At 38.8% G+C, this 23,345-nt stretch overlaps 2 protein-coding genes and 1 long non-coding RNA gene across 8 annotated transcripts in view; 2 read left to right on the plus strand and 1 right to left on the minus strand.

Annotated features, from left to right (window-relative positions):
* The first annotated feature begins 2,493 nt into the window (after nt 1–2,493).
* Nucleotides 2,494–14,354, plus strand: LOC121665547 (beta-1,3-galactosyltransferase 2-like). The gene is made up of 4 exons (XM_042029896.1): nt 2,494–2,593; nt 10,979–11,142; nt 11,460–11,540; nt 12,356–14,354. Exon 4 carries the CDS (start codon nt 12,366–12,368, stop codon nt 13,440–13,442), a length of 1,077 nt encoding a protein of 358 aa, XP_041885830.1. The 5' UTR covers nt 2,494–2,593; nt 10,979–11,142; nt 11,460–11,540; nt 12,356–12,365; the 3' UTR covers nt 13,443–14,354.
* Nucleotides 14,355–17,308: 2,954 nt separating this feature from the next.
* Nucleotides 17,309–23,345, minus strand: part of KCNT2 (potassium sodium-activated channel subfamily T member 2) — a 115,306-nt gene continuing 109,269 nt past the window's right edge. For all 6 annotated transcript variants that reach the window (XM_042029893.1, XM_042029895.1, XM_042029892.1 and 3 more), the window contains 3 exons: nt 22,837–23,137; nt 20,886–20,970; nt 17,309–20,536 (listed from right to left, as the gene is read on the minus strand). In XM_042029893.1, coding sequence (XP_041885827.1) covers nt 20,425–20,536; nt 20,886–20,970; nt 22,837–23,137 — 498 coding nt within the window. In that variant the 3' untranslated portion in view covers nt 17,309–20,424. The remainder of the gene's footprint in view (nt 20,537–20,885; nt 20,971–22,836; nt 23,138–23,345) is intronic.
* Nucleotides 20,475–23,345, plus strand: part of LOC121665548 — a 57,748-nt gene continuing 54,877 nt past the window's right edge. Inside the window, exons 1-2 of the long non-coding RNA XR_006016382.1 lie at nt 20,475–20,586; nt 21,445–21,510. This is a non-coding gene — a long non-coding RNA (uncharacterized LOC121665548). The remainder of the gene's footprint in view (nt 20,587–21,444; nt 21,511–23,345) is intronic.

The raw sequence follows: 23,345 nt of genomic DNA on the forward strand, positions 1-23,345 counted from the left end.
ACAAAACTGATTCACAGACTATGTAAACAAAATGTAGGAGCTCAAGGTGTGGTAGAAAATGGAAGAAATTAGAACTCAGTGGGAAAAAAAAGGGTGCATGTCTAAATACTTCTTTCTGTACTTTCCTTGAGACAATTTTTAACTACATTTTTTTTCACCTACTACATTATATGATGTAGCTGAAATCACTAAGAGAAATAGGGAGAGCATAACTGAAGAAGAATGCAAGTCATCACAAAAGTCATCAGTTTTTACCGCTTCGTATACTAATTTTAGAACATTGCATACATCATTGCTTTTCTAGGTCAGCCATATGCATTAAGTATGCTGTAATAAATTTTTCAGAACTTACAATTTCTGTTGCTCACAGAATTTCCTATTAACCTTCATGGTCTTGTCTTTAAAACATAACAGTGTAATCCAGAACTCTGGTGAAAAAGTTCTGAGTCTTTGATAAGGAAGTAACAGTTTAACTTCATGTTAGAAAGCCAAATATTTTTAGTGGCTGATCTTTTGCTTTTCTATTTGTTGTCTTCAGGGAAAAAGGGGTTTTTTTAGGACAATATGTTGCTGTTTATCTTGATTTCACAAGTTTTTTCTATAATACATGGCACTGATATATATCCATTTTCAGGACTGCAATTACTTGATATTTGGTTTGCTTCAGAAGCACAGAACCCAAGGCATTTACAGAGTGTAGGAATAACATATATCAGTCCAAAAGCATTGAATCTGCCTTGCAGGTAATGTTTTGTGTTTGAGAAGCCTGTGGATTAAACCCTCTTCATTTGTTCACGAATGATGTGAGCTAACTATGCTTGTATGAACAAGGTCACACAATTCCTGTGATGTGAATTCCCATGCAGTCAAGAGGATCCCACGAAACAGTGTGCTGGGAACATACTCCACGACACATACCATGACATAAGGGAAAAGGTATCTTATCCTTCCTTTCAGAATCCAGTCTGAGAAGTGATCAAAGAACTTAAAAATATCTCATTATGTTATGTACAATGTACTCAGTAAGTGTCTTGATAAAGGTTTGGTCTATTCCTGTGCTCTCCATAATGACTAGGAAAGTACAATTTCTTCAAGCTTTGTAGAAGGGATTTTGAAAATTGAGTTTTCTAACTCAGAAACTCTGTCCACAGGAAGTGAAACTTATTTTGAATCAAAAAATAACCATTAAATCATTTCAATGCAATCAGCTCAGTCTTCATAACCCATTGTTTAATGTAGAACAATGTAGAACAACATTTTTCTTGGCAGTTTACGCTTAAGTTCATTCTGAATTGATGAAGTTTATTGGTAAATACTCCAAATTTACTTTCTTGTTCTGCTCTTGATGTTTAAAGCACTACAAAAGTATGTACTGAAAAGACTATGTGATACATTCTAAGAATTTGTTTTCCCACAAGGCTACTTTTTTAAACTTTGCTGACATAAAAGTAGTGTTTGTTTAGGTACCAGACTAAAATGACAATTCTAATTTTTTCCCCCCACGGGAACATAAAAAAAATTCTTATTTTATTACAGTGGAGTGTTTTCTGTGCAATCTGTTCTAGGAAATAACGATTTGGTTGTCGTGGACAGTAAGAAGGCAAACTCAGATGCTGTAAACCAGACAGTTTTCCAAAAAAACCTGAACTGGTACTACCAGCTAGTTTTATGGAGACTGATAACACATGGATTTTATGACTACTCTGTAACATGAGCTGGGTATTGGCCAGTGACAAAAATGAATATCCTCATATGTCACTACATTATTAGTGGGGTTACACCACCATCTACAGGCCCAGCTAAGACTAAGCCACGATAAAGGAATACCAGTTACACCCACAGAAGAGTTTATAGTTCCTCTTTGAACTAATACATACAAATACTTTGAACTAGTTATGTAAAACCACAGTACAGCTTGTAGAGCATTCCATACCAGTGAAAACTGTTCTCTCTACTGTGTAACCTGAACATCTGCATGAGTGCCAGAAAAGCGAGTCCTGTTTATACTCATCCTTCAGTCCAGTATGATTAATATGATCATTTCAGTGCATCCTTCTTCTTAGCCTAGTGGAGGATTTAAGACGTAGCACAAAATCACAAAATCCCTTAAACTGTAAAGTGAGAAAAATCTTCCTTCCCAGAATTTGTTAAACGAATCAGTTCAGAAGATACTTTATCTTACAAGATATTAAAAACACTTGTAAGACGTTCCCTTTTTGAAGTGCCTTTTGCACACCAAAATTTTGCCCTTTTATGGCCCATTTTGCTGAAAGTTGTCCAAATGTGACAGTGCAACTGCCTGACAGTGACAACTATGACAACTTGCTAAACAGCTCCTAAAGGAGTCCTTCTTGACTGTCAGGACTGAGAGTAAGTGCCTGGGGGTCCAGCAGAAAGGTGAAGGGTATAGTTTAGATATTCTCACTCAGGAAAGTAAAGGTGCTTTTAAATTTTATTTAACCCTGCTCTTTGTATCTTCTCATTATTTTATAACTGAAACATGATGCTGGGGTTTTGAAACAGTTATGCTGGAGGACCAAACACCCTCGCATCTGGATTTGCAGCTGTCTTTGGCCAAGTTAGATGATGAGAGGTATGCAGATCCCTATGCTGGTATTTCTTTGGAATTGTCTGAAAATGAGGATTTAATCTTGCGTGGAATTCATGGCATAGTTTCCTTGGTAAGATATAATTCTCTATACAAGCAAATTTTTCCTTACAAGCCCTGAATGAAGATGATTTCCCCCCTCATTTATGGCAGCTTGTTTTAAAGGTTTAGAAAAGAAACACAGACCTAAAAATATAGATGGTAAAACCCGTGCCTGGGTCAGGTAGCCGTCAACAATCCTGGGAGCTCCAATGGTCAACATCACCTTGGGTCTCCTTGAAATACAGTGTGGCTTTAGATAGCGAAATTATTTATCAAATGCAGCAGAAAATTATTTACCAAATGCAATGGACTGCATAAAGGAAGATCAGTGTGAAATTCAGATGTATACAGGGAAAACTGAAAGTCTCAACTAAACTCCCATCTATCCCCACAGCACCTGAAAATCCACTGGTGCCTGTGTTTTCACTGGGGGCGTTTCTCAGGGTCTCTGTGTACTGTCTCTGCACATGCTCACAGCAGCAGCTGTGTGGGAAAGGCTGCCAGCTTCTGCCCATCTCCCCCTAACCTCACCTCTGGGTCAGAATAGTCCAACAAGGGGACATTTTGATTTCATCTTTTGGAGATCTGAGGAGTACTCATTGCTCATGCCTGATGCATAAGAGTGACATTAAAATACGTGGCAGCCACCACAGGGAGATGAAGGTAGCACTCTATCCAGGAGAGGACAGAGCTGGTTCAGTGCCTTTCCCAGCTGGAGAGGGTTCTGCTTTTCCCATCCTGTGTTTTGACTTCCTGTGGTGAGCCTGTGCACAGAAGAACACGAGATCCACAGTTCCACTGGTGAAGGAACATTCTCGGTCCCTGCAGTGAACAAGTCCCTTGAATTACAGCCAGTGACAGCTGAACAGAAATGCTCAGGACTTTCCATGTGCATATCCCCCTGTGGAGACAGAACTAGGAGCTCGTGTTCCAGCAAATAATGAAGCTTTATAAATGTCATTTTTTGCTGAATTAAATTACAGCAGTTCATGACTAACCAAGAGATGAGGCAAGAAAGACTTTCAGCATCCTGCAGCTTTTATAGGTCTCCACATAAGGCATCAGGAGACACTAATCCTGCAGACTAGTTGTTTATGAACTACCCACACATAAACACCCATAATTAAATTTATGTTAATTTTTGTTGTAACTGATCTAAGAAACTCCTTATTGTCGGAATTTTTAATTATAAAATATAAATTATCCAAACATCTCTAATACAAATAGCTATTCTAACTTATTATAATTCCTATAAAAACTTAGCCAAGTACTAAAGTTAATAAAGAAAAGGGATGTAGTTCTGGTTCTTGTGCCCATGATAAATTTAGTTAAGAATCCAGACACAGCTGCAGCAAACAAGCAAATATTGAGTCTCATGCTTCCAATCTCTGTCTAAGCTACTTTTTTTGTTTGTTTTAAAATATAAACTCTCTCCTTGCTGATTCCAGATCTTAAATTGAATTTTTCATACTGCCCTATCTACATGTTAATTCTAGTTAATTATAGTAAAATGTAGATATTGAAGGTGGCTGTGTATATAGTGAAGTAGTATTATCCTTGCAAAGACCCACTTCTGTTAAAATGGTATGTGTAAATTCCTAAATAAACCTGGATAGAAGACTCTGTATGAGGTATAATTTTCAAAGAAATTCTAGAGCCAGTTCCTTATATGCAGCAACCTCAAGTTTGTGGGGATTTCAACATTCATAAACTATGAGGAGCTGTGTTTGGCACCTTCGGTTTGGATTATCTGTTGAAGACCCACCTGATGAAAAGCCAACCATGGAGAAACAGTTTGGGTCAAACAAAGAAAAGGGACAAAGCCGATAGGTACCCGATGCCATCAGTTTGATGCTGACGTTGTGTGTTCACTCACTGCCTGAGCCTCAAGTAGCTAAAATGAAACACTGCTGTATTTGCAGACAGCATCATTTTGGCCATGATCACAAGATGGCGTCATTACAAAACCCTTCCCATCAAAAACCCCACACTTCTCTAGGTAGGAAAGTTTTATCTATTTTGCCTCTGCTTAGACATATAAGAGTATTTATAGCTTGAATACAAGCACCTCTTTTTGCCTTTAAATTATTATATGCAAATCATTTAATTAAACCATTAAATGATTACATTTTTATTTAAATGATGCACTTCTGAATATCTTTAAAGAGTCAAATATCTTCTGTGCCATAGTACATAGATAAGAAATATTCAACGGGGTGGTCAGTGCTCTGTGTCTGCAGTGACAATGACTGACACAGTGATCACACACCTTTCTAAAGCCTAACTCAGGAAAGGGTCTAAAGTGATTGTAATGGAAGGTACAACAGTTCCATAATCTGTGTAGAAGCACCTTGAGCTCACCGAAGACACTTACTGCTTTGCCAGAAATAAGTGGATCACTACACAGCAGATCATGTGGATCAGCAATCTAATGGTTTAGAAAAAAAAAAAAAAAAGAAAAAAGAAAAAAGTGTGCAAAAGCCTGGAGGACACATAAAGTAATCCTTCCATTCTCCTCCCCCAGGGAAAGGCTTCACCTGAGGTAATGAGTCCCCTTTGTCCTTTCAGGTAAATGTAGATCCACTGGAGAGAACTAAGAAGGAGAAATGAGAGTGGTTGGAAGTTCAGCAAACATGTCAAGTTAAGACAAGGGAGAAGTTATCAAAGAGAAAAAGAGTATTTTTTTTTCAATGCTTCAAGAGGTGATGAATTTAAGTAGCATGGGAATATCAGTTGGGATTAAGAAAACAGTGTAATGAGGCATTACATTAAATAGATGCTTTGGAAGATTACAGGGTTTAAATTATTTAAATACACATTAGAAAGGTACAAGCAGACATTTGTCAGAAATGACATGGTTAAAACTGATACCATTTTGGGGTGTCTTGTGGTCTAAAAGCCATGCTAAAGTCTCTGTTTAGTTCTCTATGGAGAACTGTAGACCAACAGTTCATTCTCAGCATCACACTTTGTTTATCCAGGTGAATACTTATATTCTGTTTGCATCTGCCAAAGAACCTAAAACTGTGGAGGATGTTATCCTTTAGAAGTACTGCTCAGAAGTGTCCTTGTTCTTTCCACTAGAATGGCATTTTCTAAGGGAGACTGGTCACCTGGCACCTTTCATAAATTCCCACATGATCCATGTAGATATGAACCAATGTTCTCTTATCTGTATACTGCTAACAATTGCTGACAATGCAGTTTATTTTAATTAAAAGAAAAACAAAACAAACACAAACCCAGATGTGAGACAGCAAATTGCTGTAGCATTACTAGATTACTCTCTCCACTATGCTCCTAAGCGCACCCTTGCGTATAGTTCACATAAGTTCACAAGTTTCTTTCTTCAGGTCAGTTAACAGGATGAGGGCTGGAGCTTTGTTCTAGCTTTTTAAAGCTGGGACAACAAATTGTGTAGTTACTTGATTACTTTGGCTTTCCACAACTTTGTGGCCCAACACCTGCGAGTTATTTGTCTTTATTTCTGCAGCAAATAGCTGCTTTGTGTTGAGTACCTGTTCCATGGTTCTGAAAGGGAAGTATAGGGTAGTACAGGGGAATGTACATATGGGATGATAACCAAGGAAAAGTGTGACGAGTATCTAAGTACTTATTGCTAGAATGCAGTGTTGGCAGCTGGATAAAGCGGAATTTAGTCAGTGTCATTTAGTTAAAGAACAGAAGAAGGAAATACCCAAAGTCAACAGAGCACGTGTAATAAAATCAGGCTTCATGTCAACTGAGAACCAAGAAAGAAAGAGGAAAGTGGTGTCTTGCAGAACACACAGAAATTAGCACTGCTGAGTTCTTGGGTAGCAAAGACACTGCCATCAACATCAAGATGTTCCTCCTGGTAGAGACTGTGAGGCGCTGGCAATTTGCCATAAACTATTCTCCTTGTCCATCTTCTTGAGAAAATCTGGTGCCACTACTCATAGGACCCCAGCAGAGGAGCATTAAACAAGGTGAGTGTGACGTGACAGAAAAGAGAGAGATACCAGGGACTGTGTGTAGAACTATTTTCCCCCACCTTCTTCACTCCCCCTTTTGCTAGTAATAATTAAATTAAACCAGTAGATATTTCTGGTAGGATACTTTTGTTAGACTAACAAATTCTTGGCTCCTCTCCGGCAGTCTGCTCTCCTTTTGTCCCATGACAAATTTTATTGCACTTCGCTTGCATAAAAACAGGAAGGGAATTGTGCTGTTTATATGATTAAGTATTTAGCAGCCATGTTTGTGTGTACATTAAGAAAACCACATAGCAGCTAACTAGAGACAAGCAAATTCTAGGATAGCTTTTGCTGTTCAATTCTCTTTGGAGACTGTTTTTAAAGCCACAGTGTACTTATGTAAAGGAAAAAAAGAACCTAAAATTCTTCTTCAGTTTTTCATATATTTCTGGTTTAAAATAAATAAATAAATAAGTATTCCATTGGAAAAAAAAAAAAAGTACTGTTTCTGTGTAGAAGTAGCATTTTGATGAAAGTAGCTCAGTCTAGGCATAATTTAAATCAGGAAAGGACATATACAAAGATTTTACACAACCCTAGCAGATAAATACTTTATACATTTCTTAAATTAATTCCATATGCTCCTTTAAATATGTGCAATTGTTATTAATATACTTCTTCAGTGCTTTATGCAAAGTGTTTAATTCTCTTCACAGTTAATTAAGCCATTTCCTGTTCAAATTGCTGTAAACATTGTAACAGACAGTGGTTTTAAAGATCACATATCACATCTTTTACTCTTAAAAACATCCTATTTCAAATTTTGAAAAACGGAATGTAGACCTTTCCAACAATACATATCAAGATAATTTTATTTCCTCACTCTCTTCTCTCCAGCACTGATCCATGTCATGCCTCAGCAGTGCATGTTTAGATGAGTTTCTATATGCAAACCACAGAAGGGTTACCTGGGTTCTCTGGGAAGCCAAATAGTGCCGGTAAAAGGGAGTACAAGCAGCTCTCTGCTCCTTGTGTGGTTTTAAGACAGCTTTTTTTCACCTGTAACCCAACCATAAACTAGTACAGACAGAAACTGCAATCTCTGCTTCTCTTTATAACCACCAAGAAAAAGTTTTGCTGCGATGCCCAAGTTAATCCTCCAAATCCTCCAAATCCTGTGGTACCTGGGTTTGAAATTCAATACAGGTTTCAAAAAAGAGGGGTTGGGCAGTTATTGGTTCATCTCACTGACTCCAGGGCCGTCGCTGGGAGGTCCTACAGAGCCAGCAGGAGGTGGGGCCAGGACTTTGCACATCCTGCTCTTCCCAAGGGACTGGTGAGTCTGCGCTGAGCCAGAAGGGCTGCAGAACATGGCAGTGCCCTGACCGAGCCGCTCTCCAGGAGACGCTGCCTTTAGTTTAGGTGGGTGCATCTCCTCCTCTTCCCTCGCTCCCCAGCTCATTTATGGACATTTAGTCAACATGCCTAAAGCTGGCTTAACTAAACCAAGACCAAGTAGTCAAGATGCTGTGATGTGTTTGTCAGTCGGCAGTTTGAGATTAAATCAGCTTTATCCAGTATTTTCTGCCAGCCTACTGTTTGCACCTTCAAACACACCTGACATTTCCTCAAAAGATTACTTGTAAATTTGCCATTTGTGGGAGCACCTTGAACGGCCTGACTTTAAAAATCATTACTTCAAGAAGATGGGAAAATATCAAACCATTGCTACTGATGCCATGAAAATTTTTGCTTCACTCCCGAAATCACCAAGAAGACAGAGACTGATACAAATCAGAAAGATGCAGTTTAAACTGTTTTTTACATGTTTGCTGTTTGCCCAACTGGTTACCATGGTTCAAAGTTCACCCCATGATTTGCATAAGACTGTGATCTAAAATGTGTCCGAAGTTCTTATGTGGACCAAAGTGGGAGAATTAAGATTTAGATGAAATTTGGAAGTGAACTCAAATTCTACATGAAGTAGCTTCTGAAAATAACACCTTAAAATTTGATCATATTTTTGATACCCTCACCTCATGGTTACCAAACTGGGCCTGGGTAAAAGAAACATTTATAATAGCTGTAACTGTAGTTGTTATTTGTGTAATAACCTGTGGAGCAGCTGGTTGTGTAAACCAGTTCTGCGGGTAACGTAGAGTAGAGACTAGACAAGGTAGAGTTTTGTTAGCCTCTAAAAAGTGAGAAATGATGCCATGAAAATTTTTGCCTTTTCTTTTATACTCCTGTTACACCTTTTTACAACTTCTGTATTCCTAGTGCTTTTTGCCTACATTCTTGGACTTGTTTGTTCAGCTAAGAGACTAAACATCTTAGAAGCTTCGTAAGTAGAAGATAGCGTGTCCCAGACCCCAAGGTCCTCTCCAGAACACATTCTGTAAACTAAGATAGAACCATCCAGGGGAAGGCTCCTTGGGGAGAGGGGCTCATTCAAGCCTCTCATTGAAGAATCTTTGATAGGTATGCTAATTAATAAAACCTATAATATATACCAGATCTTTTGGGAGTGTGCATTAGGGTGTGCATTTTGGTACATTCGACCTAGACGTAGTGCACCTAAAGATCCTTAAAATAAATACTAAGGTAAAATCCCTTTTTCCCCTTTCTAACTGTGTTTGACTCTTGATTTTAAGACCAAGAAAAGCCATCACTACAATGTGAGGAGTTGGTTTTTATTTTTAAATCCTTCCAAAATCTGTGATGAGATAGGATAGAATTAGAATGCAGTGAGATAGATTTTCACTCATAAGCTGTCAAATCTGTCTTTTTTTAATAAATAAGGAAAAGATAACATAAACAGGAATGTAAAGAAACAGTACCATATGAATTTTCCTTTTTTTCTAATTCCTTTCCTGTTTTTCTCTACTCCTTTTCAGTCGTCTTCTTCCTTTTTATTATTTTAATAAGGCCTAATTATGGGGGTTTTTTAGCACATATGAAGCAATTTTAAAATCTGAATGTAGTTAAATGCGTGTGCATCTGAATAATCAGTGTATCCCAAGGCAACCTAATACACACTGCATTTTGCTACACAGTTGGCTTTAGAAAAATAATTTTCATAATTATAATTGTTTTGGTTTAATGGTATGGGTAATTATTGTGGGTAAGCATTTATTTCTAAAGTATTTTTCTTTTTTCTGTGAAAAATTATAATAGAAAAGGAGTATTGTATTTTGAGAGCTTCTTGGCATTTTAAAAAGTCATAAGCAAGATAAACTGTAATTATTTTTGAAGACATAGGTACCATTTGCTTTTTAGCAGCATGAATTTTCTACTAATCTTGTAATAACTCAATCAAAGCTGAAACAATAAATCTTCTAGCTGCCTCTTAGAAAAGTCTTCTTAGAAGTTTCTGTTCTTTCCACAGTGGCACCAGGATTTCACCTAATGGAATTGTGCTGTCAAAACAAACAGAAGTCAAAGACTTTGACAAAATATTTTTAGTTTAATCCAGAAAACTTAGAATATTGAATGCATTTAGAACTTTGAAAATTACCCTCTGCTCTTTTATTTTCATGTGCCGAAGTTCTTATATTTCAAATAACAGTAAAGCAATTAATGGGTACAGAAATGCCTCTTGACTTCTGATGTCGTACTGCCCACGCTCTTTTCTACATTACTTTGTTTTTTGGATCCTGGATGTTTAATAATGTATGATGCCAAAATATACAGTTTCTAAAGAGCCAAAAAAGTAAGATGGAAGATTGCTAGAGCTAAGCTATTACTTGCTGCGTTCTTAATGTTTTATAGGTGTGTGATAGATGTGAGCTGCATCAAACCATTGACCAGTTTATCACAGAATACCCTTATGCCCTTTTCCTCTCAACCTACAGCAGCAGGACATTCCCTGAAGATACTGTGGCCCTTAGAGCGCTCTCACTGGAGCAGATTTGTTTGAACTTGAGGACGAGGGAAGGACCTTAATTCCCAACCCACTTCTGCTGCTGAAGAGGCAAGAAAAGAAGTTGAGTTGAGCCCAGCAAAAATGGGGAAAATGTACTGTTTTATATTTTCGTCTCTGTTTCTCACTACCCAAATAGCAATACGTTTAAATTCATCTTGGCCAGGTTTTTCTGTCCTAGATGGTATCCAGTAAGTGATCTTCCTGTCCTTTATCTTGACCCATGAACTCTTTCATCCTATTTTCTCCCCTTGTCCTCCTGAGGAGAGGGAAAGTGGGGTGAGCATGTGGGGTGAATGTTTGGATGCTGGCCAAGGGTTATCCACCACACATTTATATTCAGATTATACGATATCTATTTTATCCAGATTAATATAGTTGAGCATAAATTAATTTCTTTGCATTTCTGTTGCCTATTCTAAAATTATTAAATCCAGTCTCATTTTACAGGCTTCATTGCTACAAGCAACAGAGTATTTTTACCTTATCAAACAGAAGAGTGAAGGTCCTGCTGCATTTTCCTTTGTGTTAATACATAATTCCTCTGGAAAAGACTTAGAACAGAAATTCAAGGACCTGTGAGCTTGTCCTCAGATTCTCCATAGGAATAGAGGGTAGGATTCCTGATCATTTCAGTCCTTCTAAATCTGTCATTTCTTTGTGGAGCAGCAAGAAACTACTAAAGAATCCATCAAAAAATACCATGGCTGTATGACGGGGATGAACCTGCACTTTCAAAGATGATAAGTATTTAATTTTGCTGTTTGATTGGGAGCTACACACATTGCATCTGTTACATAGTGTTTTGGCACGAAAAAATCTGAAAAAATCTGATTTACTGTACTTCTGCAGCTCCCTTTCAAATACATGTAGAGAACCCTTCAGAGACCAGAAAAGCACTTTAACACATTTAACTTGCACTTCCCTCCAGGAATTTACCGGTTCATGGTGTGAGGGATACATGTGATTATCTCCTTCTCCCTGCAAACTGTGGAGCATCTCCAAGACTTAGGTAAATTTCTATATCGTTTCATTGAAAGAAGCCAGAATTTGAAACTGGCTATTATGGGAATCCCAAAGAACTACCCAAAGTGACAGTATTTGCAGAGTTCCAGTGCAAATACTTTACGTGTCCTTGCAGTCTGGGAGGATGGGATCCTTCAGCTGAAGCCATTTAAAATGTATGGATCTAGACCAAGCCACTTGTTTCAAGCATTCTTTGCAGAGTTTGTTGCTGGCAGGGGGCAGTTGATCTCAAAGTCTATCTGCATGAATGTTTTACAGAGCCTAGACAATCACTTTCAGCCATGTATCAAATTTTTGATTTATCATGATAGCCTCCAACACTGTGAATCCATAATCAATCATAATATTTCATTAACTTTGGATGATTCAGTTATGTGATAACTTTTTGTAAAGCCTATAGGAAGTTAAGCTGTCTTTATATTTGACATATATTTCAATATTTAAATACAGATTTGAATAATTTCTGTTCTATCTGATGAAATTATTACATTTAATAGTGTATTTATTTAGTTTCATTTATTTCTTACTATTTTTAGCATACTGTATTTCTCTTAGGAAGAAAAGCCTGAAAACTAAATAACGAAATTTTAGGGTTTTTTTTCTTTTGGTCTTTGATGAACATTTTTTTCAATTCATTCTAAAATCAAATAATAAGATATTTTTAACAATAACAAAATGAAAGGAATCCTGAAGGACCAGAATCCTGAAGGTGGCTTTTATATTGCTGTGTCACAGAGGAAAACAATGACAAATTAGCTGCTCTTCTGACAAAATATCTGTGCTTTTTGTGCATCCTTTCAGGGCTGCCAACATGAGCTACTGTAGTGGATTCTTCTGTCCTATGCAACGCACCAAGAGAAATCTTTTCCTGGTTTTTGCCATCTTTTTTACAGCAATATATTTGATTTCCTATTCTTATAATTCTGCTCGCCTTGCTAAAAGTGATGATCGTCACATGGAAAGTGAAGCGAGTTTACTTAAAAAAGTATTTCCAAATTTCAAACAAATCTCAGGGAAAGAAAATGGAGAACTACCACCGGAAAATGAGAAATCTGAGAACAAAAACACATCCACTTCGACACAGTCATTTACGTTCATTATTAATGAAGAAGAGAAGTGCAAAGATAAAGCACCTTTCTTGGTATTGCTGATATCAACAACTGCAGCTGAACTTCAGCACAGAAACGCCATCCGAAAGACCTGGGGGAATGAAACTGCGGTTCCAGGCGTTGACATTGTTCGGCTGTTCCTGCTTGGCATCAAGACCCAGGATGCAAATGAGGATTTACTGCTGAGAGAAAGCGAGCAATATCATGATATTATCCAGCAGGACTTCCTGGACACCTACAACAACTTAACTCTTAAAACTCTGATGGGCATGAGGTGGGTGGCCTCTTACTGCAGTGGCACGAGGTTTGCTATGAAGACAGACAGTGACGTTTTTGTCAATACAGTGCACCTGATTGAGAAGCTCCTCAGGCCTCTCCCACCTTCCACACAGAACTATTTCACAGGCTGTTTAATGTCAGGGCACAGGCCTATTCGGAATAAAGCCAGTAAATGGTACATTTCAGAAGAAGAATTCCCAGGTAACAGATACCACCCTTTTTGTTCAGGAACTGGCTACGTCTTTTCTGGAGACCTGGCTGCAAAAATCGTCAACGCTTCTTTAACAGTTAAATTCATACATTTGGAAGATGTTTATGTAGGGTTTTGTCTTAATGCAAAGGGAGTAAAAATAGTACCTCCACCTCATTCATTGTTTAACATACACAAGGTCCCATTTTCACCTTGTGTGTACAATAAAATAATTACATCTCATCACATTTCACCACATGAGCACATAATCTACTGGGAAACACTGCAAGAGAAGGAAAACACGTGTTAGAAAAGAAAGATCCATCCTGGAGCATCCTAGGAACTTTCTTTGACAATGGACAAAGCTGCAGATGTTTTCTTAGTAAGAACAGAACATCTGTGTAGTGATCACTTTCAAGGTCCAGGGACATCCTGAATCAGGTGCCTAGGTTTTGTATTAGGTTGAATTCAAAGGATTTTTCCTTCATAAAGAAGCCTTTCTCTGTTGAGTAAATACTGCTTGGTACATTATTTAGTTTTGGATGAAGGATCAATTAATTTTTATACTGTTTTAAAATATAGCAAGAGGCCATATCAACCCTACTGAAGAAAAAGCAAAGAAGATGCAATGAAATTTATTTTTTCATCTTGTATAGCTGACACATTTACCTTACATTACAAACTAATAAGTTAGTGTGCTAATTTTATACTGCTCAGATGTAATTTGCCTATGCACCACTGTCAGAGACTGAAAATAGTTCATGCCTCAAACATTGATATGAAGTTTTGCTCATTATAAAGAAGCTACAACCGCAGAAGCTTCCCTGAGGAGTGGGACTTTGAACTGAAAGTCGAACTGTTGATTTAGATAAAGGGAAATTCATTGTTCAGTCATCTCAGGCTGAGGGAAAGGTATGCATCCACAAAGGGCCGAAGCCACCAGCTGCAACTATCCCCAGGTGAGTTTGGGGTGTGGGGAGAGTAGAGCTCACAGAAGCCAGGTTTACACAGACCGCAGCCCAGCCGAGGGGGGAGGACGAGGTTTTGGGTGCATGGTGCAACCTCTGCTGACAGGCAATGAACACCCATCCTCCGTTACACAAACTGGCCCAGCTGTGGAACCCCCAACCCCACAGGGCACACCCACAGGACTTCCAAGTGAGAGGCTTGGCCCCACAGGGCTGCACGTGATGCAATAGACCAGAGTCTGCTGTGAGAGACTGCCCCCCACCCCAGGGGGACGTGGCTGGACATACCACCCAGCCTGAGCATGTACACCCATCAGACTCTGTGCCTTCTGGAGGGACCTTCACCACCAAGAGACCAGCTGGAGAGGATCAACAAACATCGCTGGGATCCACGGAGTGGTGATATTTTCCTTATTCTGTCCCGTCACTCTTTCTGTCCCTCCCACCTATTTTCTACTTCCTTCCTTCCTTCTTTCCCTTCCTTCCCTTCCTCCCTTCTCTCTTTCCCTTTCTCTCTCTCTCTTTTTCTTTCTCTTTCTCTCTTTCTCTTTCTCTCTTTTCTTTTTCTTTCTTTTCTTTCTTTTTCTTTCTCTCTTTTCTCTCCTTTCTTTCTCTTTCTTTCTGTCTTTTCTGTCTTTTCTTTCTGTCTTTCTTTCTCTCTCTCATATTTACCATCAAATAAAACCCTTACTATTGTCACTGGCATATGGTCTCATTTGCACCCTAATTCGGGCAGAGGCATTTCCAAGAACCTTAAAACTGGATCTTAACAACCATTAAATGTACTCATGTGGCATTCCAGTGTGACTGAAGAAGAAAGCAGACATGATATCCTGTGCTGGATTACTTGATAGTAGCCATGACATCTTGTATAGCTGACACCTTTGCCTTACTTGAAACAATGTAGTGAGCTGAACTCCGAAGTCCATTCCCTTTCCCTGGGTGGGGAACACCATGTCATGACTGTGCAATAACAACCCATGAAGGTGAGCATGAAACCCACGAAAGTCAAACCCAATCCTCATGCATTCCCCTATTACCGGAATGGCAGTAAAGTTCTCCAGGTTATTCAGTAATTACTCCAGGTTATTCAGTAATTACTGAAGATGGGGACCCAGCAGAAAAGCACCTGGGGGTGCTGGCTTTTATCAGGGGTAGTGTGGCAGCAGAACCAGGGCAGGGACTGTTCCTTTGTGCCCAGCACCGGTGAGGCCTTACCTCAAATCCTGTGTCCAGTTCTGAGCCCCCTAGTCCATGGGAGACTTTGAGATGCTGCAGTGAGTCCAGAGAAGGACCACTGAGCTGGTGAAGGACCTGGAGCACAAGTCTGATGAGGAGCCTGGAGAACAGGAGGCTCAGGGGAGACCGTATCATTCTCTACAATTCCCTGAAAGGCGGTTGGTTTCCTCTCCCAGGCAACAAGTGTCAGGATGAGAGGAAATGGCCTCAAGCTGCACCAGGGGAGGTTCAGGTCAGCCATCAGGAAGAATTTCTTTATGGAAGTTGTCAAGCACTTAAACAGGCTGTCCAGGGAAGTGGTGGAGTCCCCATTGTTGGAGGTGTCCAAGAAATGACTGGACGTGGCACTCAGTGGTGTGGTTTAGTTGGGACGGAGGTGCTTGGTGAAAGGTTGGACTAAATGATCTTGGAGGCATTTTCCAACCCTAATGATTCCATGATTGTATAAGATAAGGTAGTAGAGGCTTCACCATAGCCTGAAGCTGAGTGCACAAGCAGCACAAATGAAAGGCAATAAAGATACAAATTCCCTGCTTTTATTTGGAGTCTGTGGAGTCTGCCACACCACTGTACAGTTATGAAGGCAGTGAGAGTTTATAACTCCTAGCAGGAATAAATACCAAAGCTAAAACTATTAAAAGCCGTAGAATTGCCAGCAAAATGAACCAGTTCATCAGCCAGCCCATACTGGTGAAAGGATAAAAGAAATAGGAAATGATCTAGAGATGTTTTCCTATGGTCAGTAGTTGGTAGTGTGGGTGGTAGTGATTGGTCAAATCACTAGTGTGGTACCTGTGTGCTTTAAAGGTGTCAGAGCCCTGTGCAGAACCCATTCGGGTACCCCAACTTGTCTGAGATACCTCAGGCACATGAAGTAGTATTTACTCTTTCATCTCCATTCTTTGCTTCCCAGTCTCTATCCTGGTCGGCATGGGCCAGTTGCAAATTGTAACAGTTTAAAGTCTAGATTTTGCAGAACATTTAGTTCACAGAAATGTCAAATGCTTGTTTTTAACTTCGTGAAGTAGAAATATTTGCCTTTTTAAGCCTCTCAGGAGTTTATACTTGTGTTGAATTACCATTACTGACATGCTTGCATTAGCAGTGGAGGCAATAATTAAGTATATAACAACATTATCATTAATATTTTCAATTAACTTCAGAAGATGAAAAGAAGCAAAGTCTGGGTCATCTCTCATAACTTAATATGAATTAGTAACTCTTTTCCTGTATCCTTGCAGTGCATATTCTGTACTAAGCACAAGGAACAGTAGCTGAACATTTGAAGTGCTGTTCTTTAGACATTTATTCATTGTACATCTGTTTCAAGGAGGGTAGGGTTGCTTCTAATAGAATATCAAGAATTGTAACCATATTTAATGCATATTGCTTTGTTTTATAAATTCTACATTTATAGCACTGCCTTGAAAAAGTATTTTTATAACCTTGATGTACCTGCATAGAACTGCTTGTAATTGATTCACTTCCAGATTTTAGTGACTTGTTTCCATTGGATATCAAGTGGAATTCAATGCTGCAAAATCCCATATGTTCCAAAATTACAGAGTGGTTGCTGTCAGCCCTCTAGAAGCTATAGAATCGTGTGTTACTTCTGGTGCATTTGATGTCATTTCAATTCTCTTCCACTGCTGAAGTCTAAAATTTATTTGTTCTTTAGCTTATTTTTTGGTGCATTGGTAAATAAAGATGTGTAATACTCAGTAATATGTATTTGTATACTTGGAAGTTATTAAAGTGTAGTTGTAGGACAAAGTTGTTTGTGAGCAGAAAAAATATCAATGCTGGGAAATAACTGCTCTTTTAATTTCTGAGACTAAATACTACAACTTCACTAATTCATTCCACTGCAGGTTTTAAAAACTCAAAAACTTTGTTTTTTCCTTTGTATGTGAATTCACGTGTGTTGTGGAATTGGAGTGACACAGTTAAGGAAACACACTGCATGCCATTGAAAGAGTTCTTGTGACTTTTTTATTGCAGACTAGGTAACACATTTTCATAGATAGGCCTGGCTTTGCTGGACATTCCCTTGAGAATGAAGCAATTATTATCAGCTAGCACTTCCCTCTCTGGGTCTGTGACTCCGGGTACCAAACTGCTTGGACGGGCTAAGGCAGTGTTGGGGAAGATGGGCATCTTTGCATTGTTGATATAAGTGAGCCAGAAGGAGAAACAGATACAGCTAAGCACAGATAGAAATAATCTTTTTTTCACAGCTCAACATTTCTCTCTCTACTGAGTGAACTGTTGCCAGCTCAAACTCCTCTGTTCAACAGTCATTTGACCCTGCTTGTTCTCGAACTTCATCATCCCTTCTCCAGCACTGAGCCTTGAGATTCCTGTTCCTCAGTCTGGTCTCCAGTCCACTTAGGCTTGTATTACATTTCTGATAATGATGATGAGAAAAAAGTGTGTGAATATAAGATTGCCTGTAGGACGAGCATTAAAGAATCACATCCATGGCCACTGAGAGACTGTGCATATTGTCTCGTTCAGGGTTAATGTAGTGGTGCTCAGGGTGGTCTTGAAAAACTGAAACCCCACTAGAATGCAGTCTGTCTGTGAAGATATTCCAGAGGAAGCAAACCTGTTCTGCTTTCAACATGAAAGACAGTATTGTTCTGAATAGCTGAACTTTGTGGTATATTATTCATGGGTTATTAGAACTTCTGCTTCATCAGAAGCTGTCAGTTTTTATGACCTTGCTTGTCTTCCAGCAGATTTTGAAGAGCACTGTTTTGTTCACAAAGATTGCCTTGCATTCATTTTAGGGACTCCAAGTGTCTCCAGCTGTCTTTGTGTTTGCTTTAGCAAATCTTCTGGGGCTAATGAGCAATTAGAAATTCATTAAGCCTGGAGAAATACCAGGTCACATTAGATGCCACTATTCCAATCTAGCTGAGCAGCAATTCTGCTGAGTTAAGTGGGGAAATGGACACACCTGACTGCGTGTTTCTGCTGCTTTATGGGCTGTTAAATATGAGGACTCAAGCCCTTGCTATGGATCCTTCTGGCAGAGAGTCCTTAAATCAGTGGTGTGTACTATACACACACTCACACACACAGGTAATTCCTGTGAACCTTGACTCCCACTAAAAGCAGAGTATCCAGCTTGCCTGCTGAAGGATAGCCATGGTTCTGGAATCCTCTCTCCTACTCCATTGGAAAAGCCTTCAGTATGAATAAACAGATCATCCTAATATTTTGGAGTAAACATTTTTAAGAAGCTTGTATTTTTTAAAAAAATATTCAACTGGAATAGAGTCTTCTCCCTGAAGGTATTAAAAATAGAAAAGTTATTCACACTGCACATGCAAACTCTTTTGGGTAACTTCTATGGCAGGTTTTGGACAAGATCCTGTACCATATACTGCTTCTTGAAAAAATGAAGACTTCAGTCTGTGCAGCTGCTTCAATTGTTTCCTTGTTTCCCACAGTGCCCATTTGAAATACTTTACCTGTGAATAATCTGATGAATGCCTAGTGTGTGGAAAAGCACTGAACAATAATGGACTCTAAGCAGAAACACTGAATTGTTAAACCTTGGAATCATTAAGAGGAATCATTAAGAAGTAAGAGCAGATTTGTTGCCATTCCTGATACGAACAGTGATTTCAATATTTTTACAATGCAGATAAACATGCACACATTCAGGAGCTGCTCACTGGGCAACTTGGTTGTGGTTTTGATTTCAGAAACAGAATGTACTTCTAGCAATTAAAATAAAAGAGGATATAAACAGTTTTGACTGATTTTTTTTTTTTTTTTTTTTTGTACAAGTAGTCCTGCTTGTACAGGGGAGTTCAGAGAATAATCAATTTTTCCATATTAGGCTACCTGCCAAATTTCTTGTACCAGTTCTTTGTGGATAATTATAACAGTAGGGGGTTTAAAACCTTAAGTATGTTCTTCCCCCTTTGTGATAGTGATCTTGGAAGATCATGGAAAGACATGGTTAATTCTCTAGAGAGCTCGACCATTTGTGGTTGCTTCCTACACAAGCAGATGCTTTCTTGTGTAGTTCCTGCCAAAGTAGTTTTTAGTTCCATAATGCTTTTACACACTATATGGAATTACATTCATTTTGTGGAATGGGTTATAAATTACTTTAATTTTCAATGAGATACATAATTTCATGTGAAAATGTATCACTTTTGGGTAATCTGGATGACTGGGCATGAAATGCTTTGGACAACTGCAGTTCTGGCATATTCATGAAAATGTTGAGGGCTTGTTGTAGGAATCATTCCCTGGAGGGATGCTCTCACTTTTCGGTTTATAGTCTAATCAGGCTTCTATAGAAAAACTCACCAAGGTTCAAAGGGCTGTGTTTCACCTGAGCTACCACTGTATGCAGCTTCACACAGGAACTTCCCAGTTTTCTGCCAGTGTGGGGGGGCTGCCTGTGTGAGATGAGAGGGGCTTTCCTGCAGCTGAGTTCCTCTTCCATTGATGGGTCTCAATCTCAACCTCTGCAGTGTGACCAGGTTGTGTCATTCAACCTGATCTGTGTAAACCCAAGGAACAAAAACTCAGGTCCTGAAGGCTACAATGGGACTGAAACTAATCTGTACTAATACAAATGCACAACAGGCTGAGATTGAAAATTATTTCAAAGACTGAGTTTTTGACACGCAAAGCCTTGTTGGCAGCTTTAGGTATTAACATATTTGCTACTACAAATTAGGCATTGTCTCTCTATGGGCATCAGATAACCTGATGTAGGTCAGAAGCTCAGTCACTGACATGCTGCCAGCTGCATAAATACGCTTAGGAGCATCTAAGCAAAACATGGTGGAATCTGACATTTGTTCATATGGGTTAAATAACAACAGGTGTCATCATTCTGTTAGGCTGACAAAGTTCAACTACCATACTGAACAGGCCACAAGCCTGAAAATCCCTGAACTCTGAGTTTCTAGGCACCACATTTCTGCATTTGGTCACTTACCCACTGTCATTTTGTTTCCAAAATCTGATAAAATGTACCACTCAGTTTGCAAAATGGTTAGTGGAAACAACATGTGTATAAAATTGTCTCTGAATTGTGTGGTGAGTTACATATCAAAGTTGTGTCTCCTCCCTGGTGTCCTGTCCCACTGTATTGCAGAAGCTGTCCTTTCGGCTGGGTGCAGCATTTGGAACGTAAGTCAGTGGATCGGGTCGGATCAAGTATCTACAAAAAGAAATCACAGCTGTTACTAAAACAAGGTGGTGCAAGCCAGGGTAAGTGCATAGAGCTGTAATGTTGAAGAGATCTGGGGAAGACTTAGAGACTTACATTGAAGGTGCTTAGTTTCATTCCTGTGGTAGCATTGGTTAGATTTTTTTCAATTTAAAATACAGAGTAATAGGAAGATGATAGGTTTAAAACATTACAAATATATGTATTATATATTTGTATGTATATTTTAAATATGGACATAAATAGTATAATTAGATGTCTCTTTAAATAGAAGTCTCCATATTAAATTTTTTTGCATGTCTTGTGACTTTGTTTTTTTAATCTGTGTGCTTTAACTTACACTATATCATTCAGTTCTAATCTTGTATCTGGAGAAGGGTTGATCAGGATGTAAGAAAGGGTGTTCTGATGATCATTCATTTCATCTAGAGAACAAGGAAAAACAAAGTACCAAATAAATTACATTTAAAAATGAATTGTAAAAGGCATTATTTCTGACAAATCAATTTGATGAAAGTTCACAGAGCTGTAAAAAAGTGTCTGGTGCCAGAGTGATTTCAAGTAAGTTTACCAATCTGTTTCCAACTGTACTTGAATTGAAACTACCTGATATTATTATCTTTTGAGTTATCAGCTCTGAAACATCCTGTTTTCTAATGTTTTAAAAATCTTCTGGTTTTTTTCAGTCATAGTAATTTGAATGTAACCCAGTTTCAGGCTGATTTACCAATCTGTCCTGCAGCTTAGTAAGTTTGTGGTTTGTCTAAAAATGACACTCCTGTGCTTGGCTGGCATCAAGTTGAAATGATGACCAAGGTTAAATGCAGGTGTATGGCATTCTCATCCATCTCCAGATTTGGTCAACACAAACCTTTTTTTCCCTTTTTCTATTTATCTAGGAAGCACTTTCCTTTTATCACCTGTGCCAAGGGCTTGAAATGTGGAGGCTGTATAAATGGAAATTGGTATGTCTTTCTTGCATTTTTAACTGTTCTCCTAATGATGTGTTGGGATGAAGGCTGATAATTTTTTTTCAAGGTTTAAACTACACTTTTGTAGCTGCCATTGCAGTATCTTTGTGTCATTTTCTCTTGGCATACTCCTTGGGCTGCTGCAGTGAGACTGGTTTTAATCTGATCAGACTGAAGAGGAGAAGCAAAAGGAGAGGCAGTGCTTCTGTGTTACATCTTCTTTAGCTTTTTAGGAAAATGTATAACTCAGATAAATGTAATCAGGTAAAGCATTTAACTATCAAGATTTTGCTGCTCTATAGATGGTATCTAATAGTCCTAAATTTGAGTAATGAAATGAATATTTACTATTGGCTTTTAACTAGGATTTGAAAAGAAAAGCAGGAATGAAATAGTTTTGTTGTTACTAGTATAACCACGAATTAAATTTACAAAACAGTTTTGTGTTTGATTAGATGTTACTGTGGCCTGTGAAACCCCTGGAAAATATTTAGCCTTGAATCATTCTGTAGAGAGTTGTATAGAAACATCAAAGACAGAAGGCACAGAAATTATCCAGATGGGGTGTGGAATAAAAAGCCTGTATTTACATACCTAGAAATTCCTGGTGTTTCTAGGAACTTAGGACCCACAGTCCTGGGGTTTCCACCCAACATGCTACAGAACCAAGGCCAGAGAAAGGCAATCCAGCCAGCTGTGGTACATGTGTTCAGAAGTGTTAAAGAGCTCTTGTCCATAGCTTAAACAACCCCAAAACAATCCTACAAACTAAAAAGCAACCCAACATCAGCCTTGCTGGAGAATGATTTGATGGATAAAAATGGTGTCTAAAGACCTAGTGAAACATGCTTTCTAAAAATGACTTTAATGTGACAAGTTGGCATTATTTTTGAAAACTGTGGGGAAAAGACAATATTCTTCACGTATAAACTCCCTGCCTTGACATATGAGTGAACTTCACAACAGCCCTGTCTTCATCTTTATTTCAAGAGGTTTGTGGAAATATGGTGCAGCTTTTCAGTGACTGGGCAATGCTTATATATTTAGCATACACATATCATCTGCTAAATATAAATGTGACTGACATGCTGCCTTCTGTACCTTCCATCTCAGCATAGGAATGGATGATAATAGAATGCATTAAAAATACTCCAAGTTACTCTTGGTAAATGAAAAAAAACAAACAATCCAGTCCTAAACCAACAAAACAAAAAACATTATCATAAACTTAATATTTTGTTTATGGCTCCATCATGTCTTACAAATAAGTTCATCTTGCACAATGCTAAAGTTGCTATTGAAGCACTGTAATAGTGGTACCGTATCCTGCTGGAGAAAGGCCCAGGTGCTTCATTCTGTTCTTCACAAGTTCAGCAAGCTCCTGCCTTTCTGACCTCCTGTAGAGGTTCATCCTCTGCTGGTTGATCTTCTCAGCAGTTTTAGCAGAGTGCCTGGGGGCCCTCCTGCTCAGGCGTCGTGCCCACTGCATGCTCTTCCTCCGCAGCAGCGGGTGGTCGGACTGGTCACTGGATGTTGAGTTCCGGTGATTGCCGCGGCAGCTGAACTGGTCTTTGGTGTCTTTGGTGTCCTCCCATTCCTCCACGCTGATGGAGATTTGAGACTTGAAAGGAAAGTGACAAGAGAGATGAAGGGCTTTATTAGATGAAAGCAGATGAAGATGTTCTCTTCTCTTTCCAACAGTGCAGCTGGACATGGGGTTTGGCTGCAGTGGAGCCGAGGGGATCCAGCTCTTTGTACTTAGCAATTGTTCCTGAACTGGGCACCCTTTACTAGACTTTGACTTTTCATGTTAGAAGCTCATTTACACT

The sequence above is a fragment of the Corvus kubaryi genome, unplaced genomic scaffold (assembly GCF_017639235.1).
Source record: "Corvus kubaryi isolate FWS band 111438036 unplaced genomic scaffold, C.kubaryi_AGA036_p1.0 37334, whole genome shotgun sequence".
Lineage (NCBI taxonomy): Eukaryota > Metazoa > Chordata > Aves > Passeriformes > Corvidae > Corvus > Corvus kubaryi.

Excerpts from the sequence above, each read along its gene's own strand:
- LOC121665547 (XM_042029896.1), top strand. The coding sequence starts at position 12,366 with ATGAGCTACTGTAGTGGATTCTTCTGTCCTATGCAACGCACCAAGAGA.